This window comes from Hyaena hyaena, unplaced genomic scaffold (genome assembly GCF_003009895.1).
Source record: "Hyaena hyaena isolate Hyena2069 unplaced genomic scaffold, ASM300989v1 scaffold_322, whole genome shotgun sequence".
Taxonomy (NCBI): domain Eukaryota; kingdom Metazoa; phylum Chordata; class Mammalia; order Carnivora; family Hyaenidae; genus Hyaena; species Hyaena hyaena.
Genome location: NW_024080954.1, coordinates 1,566,404 through 1,574,039, shown reverse-complemented (window position 1 = coordinate 1,574,039; position 7,636 = coordinate 1,566,404). Strand labels below are relative to the sequence as shown.

At 45.1% G+C, this 7,636-nt stretch overlaps 1 protein-coding gene across 1 annotated transcript; it reads left to right on the top strand.

Annotated features, from left to right (window-relative positions):
* The first annotated feature begins 1,639 nt into the window (after positions 1–1,639).
* On the top strand, positions 1,640–5,890 carry EEF1A1 (eukaryotic translation elongation factor 1 alpha 1). The gene is made up of 4 exons (XM_039248918.1): positions 1,640–1,721; positions 2,707–3,769; positions 3,859–4,093; positions 4,188–5,890. Exons 2-4 carry the CDS (start codon positions 2,741–2,743, stop codon positions 4,310–4,312), a joined length of 1,389 nt encoding a protein of 462 aa, XP_039104849.1. The 5' UTR covers positions 1,640–1,721; positions 2,707–2,740; the 3' UTR covers positions 4,313–5,890.
* The last annotated feature ends 1,746 nt before the right edge of the window (positions 5,891–7,636 follow it).

Here is a 7,636-nt window from a genome sequence, read left to right as displayed (position 1 = left end):
AAATTTAAAAAGACAAAACCAAAAAACCCCCTCATTTTGCTAAGTTTGTATCTACAAACAGTGGTAAAATAAGAAGATATAGGAAGGCTATTCCAGAAGATTTCTTTCATTTAAAAAGAAAAAAACGTACCTGGGTTGTGAGAAGTAAGTAAAAGCTAAGATAGAACTATATTCTACAGTGAAATAGTAAGCAAGCCCCATACAAGTTTGCCTTTAGCTGCTTCCTAGTTGTTTTATATATTCGTTTTCCCCTTCCAATTTGATTGTGGGTTCCTCTCCGAAAAGAAGGATTTCTTTTGCACAAGCCACAGAACTTCGTTTAGCACTGGACACATAGTAGGTTTCAAGCATTTGTTAATAGATTGGCTCTAGGAGTTGTAGTGATGTTCCACACGTGGAAGAGACATACTGATGTAGTAACTAGTCATTAAAAATAAGTTTTCTTTAAAGGAGCATTTCTCAGAGCTGCCCTGATTGCCGACCAAAAGGGCCTCATCCGGTTTTGCCCTAGAATTAAGCTAACATTTAGTTAAACTCAGTAAGACGATAGAAAATGATTCCATTTATTTAAATGGGATAGGCCACTTGAAAAGCAGTGATTTCGCAACAAGTATCGAGCATAGGAAATTGCGTAGATAAGATTGCTAATGCTGTAGATCCGTTTCTACATGAGATCAAGTGGAAAGACTGAAATTTGAAAAATTCTTTTTAGGTTTCTCATGCTAGCAATCGAATGAGTGTACACTGGAAAAAAAATGTACCACGAGAGTTAGACACACACAAGTCTCTTTACAGCGTAATAGAATTAGAATTAAAAAGCAAACTGTGGGCTTGAAATCAATTCTAAATTAAAACACTAGACGTCTGGAGTACCATATGGGGTGAACGTGTGATACGGGCTTCGATAAAAGCAGCTGGCTTTGAATGGACCAAGCCAAGAGACCAGACCAAAGGCAAATTCGTTAGGGGTTAGGGTCCCGGCCACCGAGTTGAAACCCTCGCCGAATCACCGGCTGTGAAGGCGGACCCTTGGGTCCTCCGCCCCTCGCTGCCCTGGGTGCCTGGGCCGTGTACGCTTCTGCAGCCGGGCGGTGATCAGAAGGCAGGGTCGGGGGAGGAGCCCGCCCGGGGCGGACAGGCGACGAGCAGTGGAAGCGGCCCAAAGGGGTTGTCCCGGTCCTTCGAGAGGACCGGGCTAAAGACTGGAGGTATATTGCCGAGGGAAGGCACACTCCACACCACCTATGCTTGTTAAACCGGGAACCGTAGAGGGACTATTCTGTACAATCCAGCCCGGCACCCTTCTGGCCGCCCCACCCCCCAGCTGGAGCCGAAAGTAATTCATACAAAGGAAGACTCGCCTCTTGCCTTGGGGAATCCCAGGGACCGTCGTTAAACTCTCGCTAACCTAGAACCGAGGGCTCGCTCGACCCCACCTCCCCACCCACTCGCTCTCGTCATCATCGGGATCGAAAGGAGCATGCGCGAGATGAAGTGTGCTCTTCAGTGGGCTGAGCGCACATCGCCCACGGTCCCCGAGATGTAGGGGGGAAGGGATGGCGATTGAACGGGTGCCTGGTAGAGTTGGCGCGGGGTAAACTGGGAAAGTGGTGTCGTGTGCTGGCTCCGCCCTCTTCCCCGAGGGTGGGGGAGGATCGTATATAAGTGCCGTAGCCGCCTTGAACGTTCTTTTTCGCAACGGGTTTGCCGCCAGAACACAGGTGAGTACCGGGTGTGGTTTCCGCGGGCCTGGCCTGTTTGAGCCGGCTGCGGCCCTCGCGTGCCTTTTATAACTGCCGCGCCATCCAGCCGTTTTGCGAGGTTCTTGACCCCGAATTTCGGGCTGTGAGTGGGTGGGAGGGTTCGCGGCCGGGCGCCTTTTTAAGGACCCTCCCTCCCCCTTCGCCTCGTGCTTGGGTTGAGGCCTCGCTTGGGCGCTGTGGCCGCCGCGTGCGAATTCGCGGCACCTTCTCGCCTGCCTTCTTGCAGTCTCGAGCAAATTAACGTGTCAGGAAAAAGCGGCTCTGGTTATCCGCGTCGAGACAGTTTAGCGGAGGTTGGTCAGCATCTCAACAGGGCGGGCTTTTTCGCGGTCGTCGGGTTTTTGGGGTTGTGGGGCCGCCCCGGGGCGCGGAGGGCGGCGGCGAGGCCCGCTCGTCCCGGCGCACATGTCTGGCGAGGCGGGGCCCGCGAGCCGTGGCCATCGAGTCGGGCGCGGGAAAGTCCGGTGGAGTGGGCCCGGCGACTTGGTGGCCAGCCTCGCGCCGCGATGTGCCGTCCCGGCCAGGCCGGCCCGCTCGGCACCAGTTGCGTGCACGGAAAGATGGCCGCTCTCCGGCCCTGCTGCAGGGAGCTCAAAATGGAGGACGCGGCGGCCCGGGAGAGCGGGCGGGTGAGTCACCCACACAAAGGAAAAGGGCCTTTCCCTCTCCGGCCGCCGCTTCCTGTGACCCCACGGTGTACCCGGCGCCGTCTTGGCACCTCGGTTTCTTCTCAACGACTTGGAAGCAGGCCTTCCTCGAGGGGGAGGGGATTTTGTGCGGTGGAGTTAACCCCACGCTTGGTGGGTGGAGACGAGAGTTGGGCCAGCCTGGCACTGGCTGTAATTCTCCTTGGAATTTGCCCTTTAAGAGTTTGGATCGTGGCTTATTCTCCAGTCTCTGGGACAGTAGTTTTAAGGTTTTTTTTTTTTTCCTTCCAATGTAGGTGTCGTGAAAACCACCGCTAAACCTAATCCAAAATGGGAAAGGAAAAGACTCATATCAACATCGTCGTCATTGGACACGTAGATTCGGGCAAGTCTACCACTACTGGTCATCTGATCTACAAATGTGGTGGGATCGACAAAAGAACTATTGAAAAATTTGAGAAGGAGGCTGCTGAGATGGGAAAGGGCTCCTTCAAGTATGCCTGGGTCTTGGATAAACTGAAAGCCGAACGTGAACGTGGTATCACCATTGATATTTCCCTGTGGAAATTCGAGACCAGCAAGTACTATGTGACCATCATTGATGCCCCAGGACACAGAGACTTTATCAAAAATATGATTACAGGCACATCTCAGGCTGACTGTGCTGTCCTGATCGTTGCTGCTGGTGTTGGCGAATTTGAAGCAGGTATCTCCAAGAATGGGCAGACCCGTGAGCATGCCCTTCTGGCTTATACACTGGGTGTAAAACAGCTTATTGTTGGTGTTAACAAAATGGATTCCACTGAGCCACCCTACAGCCAGAAGAGATACGAGGAAATCGTCAAGGAAGTCAGCACCTACATTAAGAAAATTGGCTACAACCCTGACACAGTAGCATTTGTGCCAATTTCTGGTTGGAATGGTGACAACATGCTGGAGCCAAGTGCTAACATGCCTTGGTTCAAGGGATGGAAAGTCACCCGTAAAGATGGCAATGCCAGTGGAACCACACTGCTTGAAGCTCTGGATTGCATTCTGCCACCAACTCGTCCAACTGACAAGCCCTTGCGTCTGCCCCTCCAGGATGTCTACAAAATTGGTGGTATTGGTACGGTCCCTGTGGGTCGAGTGGAGACTGGTGTTCTCAAGCCTGGCATGGTGGTCACTTTTGCTCCAGTCAACGTTACAACTGAAGTAAAGTCTGTTGAAATGCACCATGAAGCTTTGAGTGAGGCTCTTCCTGGGGACAATGTGGGCTTCAATGTCAAGAACGTATCTGTCAAAGATGTTCGTCGTGGCAATGTGGCTGGTGATAGCAAAAATGACCCACCAATGGAAGCAGCTGGCTTCACAGCTCAGGTAACACTTGAAAGTGGCACAAAGTTCTCATTTATTTAACTGCCATACCTGGTCTTTTGAGACTCCTTAAACGCAACTCCTTTTCTCAGGTGATTATCCTGAACCATCCAGGCCAAATCAGTGCCGGCTATGCACCTGTGCTGGACTGTCACACAGCTCACATCGCCTGCAAGTTTGCTGAGCTGAAGGAGAAGATTGACCGTCGTTCTGGAAAGAAGCTGGAAGATGGTCCCAAGTTCTTGAAATCTGGTGATGCTGCCATCGTTGATATGGTTCCTGGCAAGCCCATGTGTGTTGAAAGCTTCTCTGACTATCCTCCTCTGGGTAAGGATGATTTGAGTGTAATTTCAGACTCCACTGAAGCTGGGAAATAACGGAGTATGAGTTTCTGATGACAATCTAAAATTTGTTTTAATAGGCCGCTTTGCTGTTCGTGACATGAGACAGACGGTTGCTGTGGGTGTCATCAAAGCAGTGGACAAGAAGGCAGCTGGAGCTGGCAAGGTCACCAAGTCTGCCCAGAAAGCTCAGAAGGCTAAATGAATATTATCCCCAATACCTGCCACCCCAGTCTTAATCAGTGGTGGAAGAACGGTCTCAGAACTGTTTGTGTCAATTGGCCATTTAAGTTTAATAGTAAAAGACTGGTTAATGATAACAATGCATCGTAAAACCTTCAGAAGGAAAGGAGAATGTTTTGTGGACCATTTGTTTTTGTGTGTGGCAGTTTTAAGTTATTAGTTTTTAAAATCAGTACTTTTTAATGGAAACAACTTGACCAAAAATCTGTCACAGAATTTTGAGACCCATTAAAAGAAAAGTTTAATGAGAAACCTGTGTCTTCTTTTGGTCAACACTGTAACCTTGTACTATTCAGGTAAAAGATTAAGTTGCCCCCAACCTGTTGGTGTTAACATCTGCTGAAACTGAGAATTGGGTTAACTTTTTTTCCCAAGGCTGGGAAAGTTTTTTTCTCCCACCTTGACTAACTGAAAACAAGTACATAGAGCTTAGGGGGAAAAGGGGTTTTGTGCAACACTTAGTTTAAAACAGTAACACCGAAAGGTAGGTTATAAAAAGTTAAACTGTAATAATACCAAAGTCAACGTGTTGCCTATAAAATTTGTATACAATCACTATTGCATAAGTGATCTACATTGTCGGATTTGAGTTTCCCAGTTAATTGTAATGCTTTTGTCACATTTCTAAATCTTGAAGGTAGCTAGAAGTTCTCTAAAAGGTGAGGTATTCAATAACAATTTGTATTTAACAATAGAGTTCATTGTATCCAAACTGTAGGGGAACAAAGTATATACTGGAAGTTTACTGTCCTATAAGAACTAGAAACCCACCTCCAATAGGAATTTTCATCTAAGCCAAGGTTGAGTGAAGAGGGAACATTGCTGCACTGGAGATTTAAAAACCCAAAGTGGCAATACTCCGCCTAAAAGAGGACCCATTTCGGACTGGAGTGTAGGGTAAGCTTTGTTTTTAGTTGAAAATGTTTTGGAGGTTTTGTTAAGTGTCCTTCCAAAAAAGCATTCCCTAATTTGAAGCAATAAAATAACCATTGGAAGATTTGATGGGTGAAAACTGAAGAAGAGCTCATTTAAATTCTGGTAATTTTGTAACTTCTGTAAACTATGCAGTGACTGGTAAATTAACGTTGACAACAATCTAAAGTATTTGGCTTTGGATAGCTGGCAATTCTCTTAACACTGGTGCATTTGATAGAATGTTCTGTGGATCTTGACTTTATTCTGTAAAACCCTATTTGACCAGTAAATTTCAATTTGCTTTGAAATATGGCAAAATCACATGATACCTTGTGTTTTCTAATGCAAACGGTTACTAAGTGGGATGTGTCCTATAACTTAGTGGTCATAAATGAGAATTGCAATTGAAAATAACTTTTCTAAACTAGGTAAGATGCTTGGTCTCTTGACAGAACTACCAGAGGCATTGTAAATTAAAAGTTAAGATTTTTGTCCATGGCTCCAAAAGACCATTTTTTTCCCCTCTTTGTATAAATATGTTGCTTAATACTGGTTTATGATTAAGGGAGGGGAGATAGGTAAGGTTCTTAAACGGCATGTCAATAAATGGTAGCTGGTATAAGAAGTCTTGTGTACTGGAAGGGATTTTTGTTCGTCTTGCCTCCCAAACAGAAAATGGCTACCACTAAATGGAGAAAGGAGAGTAGAAGTAGTGTCCAGACAAGCTTCAGTGGGGCTAGTTGAGATGCTTAACTCCATAGAACCCAGTGCCGTATAAATAAGCTTGTGAAGACCACTGTCTGGTTTGAGCACCACCTACTGGTAGTCCCTACGAATTTACAAACTAGTTGAGGCTATAGTAGCTCTTTAGCGTTGAATTTTATGTACTGTTGGGATTAAAATTTAAGAGTGGTTTTGTAAAACTAGAATTCCTCAAACATGTTTGACCCTCAACCATGTTTTAAATTGGCCAACTAAGTGTTGAATTCACCCATGTTTGCAATCTTAATTTGTTCTAGGAGTGCTCTGATCTCAGAATAATGGGAAGCTAGTAAGGCATATTTGATTTTCAAATTCTCTGGGTGTTCTCAGACTGCCAGAATAGGCAGTCAAATTAGTTTTGACCAAATCAGCTCAGTTTTAGGCCTTTTTCCCCTTAATCTTACTGGTAAGTAAGAGCATGAGAATTTTGGGTTCTGCCCAAAAGGTTATTGGCTGTGCAAGTAACGCAGTGCTCCTGATTTTTAGGTTTTTTTCAGTATGGAGTTTAAGAACCCTGGTGAATATTACTGGACTTGACTCACATTTTAGTTCATTTCCCTGGATAGCAACCAAGCTCTCCACCCAAAGCAAACTTCTTGGCCTTAAGTGTTGACATCCTAAAATGAGCAACTCTGGAAAAAGGGTAACCATAAATTTCTTGGGTGTTAATGTGGCTTTAATAGGCTTTAGATTGGTAGTATGTTCATTTGTTAACAACGCTGTAGGAATATTCAACTTATCAAGGTTGAATTATTGAAGGTTTCTCTGGTTCCTTGGAGTGAGTTCCAGGTGTTCTGCAAAAGAATATGCTGTTACAGCTGAGAGGAGGAATAAAATGTTTTCTCCTTTTTACCTTGCTGAAGTTTTCATTACTGCTCTGTTTTACAATGTCTTAATTCACTCCCAAACCCAGAGGTTCTTTCTCATCCAGTGGCATCAAAGTCCACCTCCGTTACTGACAGTTCTCAATTTCTGTGACTTAAAACTAAAATTAAAGCTTAACGTAAGTAATTATGTCTAGGAAACTGCCACATGGCTCCTGAAAGGTAGTTGATCCTTGGAAACCTTTTGAGAAGGATTGTGATTTTGTATGATTTCTAAATAGGAGCTAAATGTCCTGTCACTGGCAGGAATGTGTGAAATTGTCATTGACCTTGGACTGCCCTTATTATAAGGAGCCTGTTTATGTGTGATAGGTTTTCTTGTGTAAATACTTTGCAGTAGGTTCACTGGGTTGTATGACCAGTGTATGTATGCCTTTTGTAGGAAATTGCCAAACTAGTAATCGGTGATTTTTAAGCTGCACCAGTTTCTAGGTACTGGAGGTAGAACTGGACAAAATGGACAGATCTTGCCATTTGAGTTTAATCTAGTTGGGGAGATCCTACCTTAAAATGAGTAGGTAATTCTGAATTGTAATGCTAAGGAGAAAAGGATACTGTGAGGGAAAAGAGTAAAAGGGACAACAATTTGGAATGGCTAGGAGAAGGTACTTGTCAGGAATAGCTTGAGAGATCTGAAGGACAAGTAGGAGTTACTGGAATACATGAAAACAGACCTCAAAATGTCTAGTGAAAAGCCTCATAAGGACATAAATAAAAGATTTAAG

Bases quoted from the DNA above. Each gene is read 5' to 3' on its own strand.
- EEF1A1 (XM_039248918.1), top strand. From the start codon at position 2,741: ATGGGAAAGGAAAAGACTCATATCAACATCGTCGTCATTGGACACGTA. The intron at 3,770-3,858 runs GTAACACTTGAA...TCCTTTTCTCAG, and splicing joins CAGCTGGCTTCACAGCTCAG to GTGATTATCCTGAACCATCC. The intron at 4,094-4,187 runs GTAAGGATGATT...TTGTTTTAATAG, and splicing joins CTCTGACTATCCTCCTCTGG to GCCGCTTTGCTGTTCGTGAC.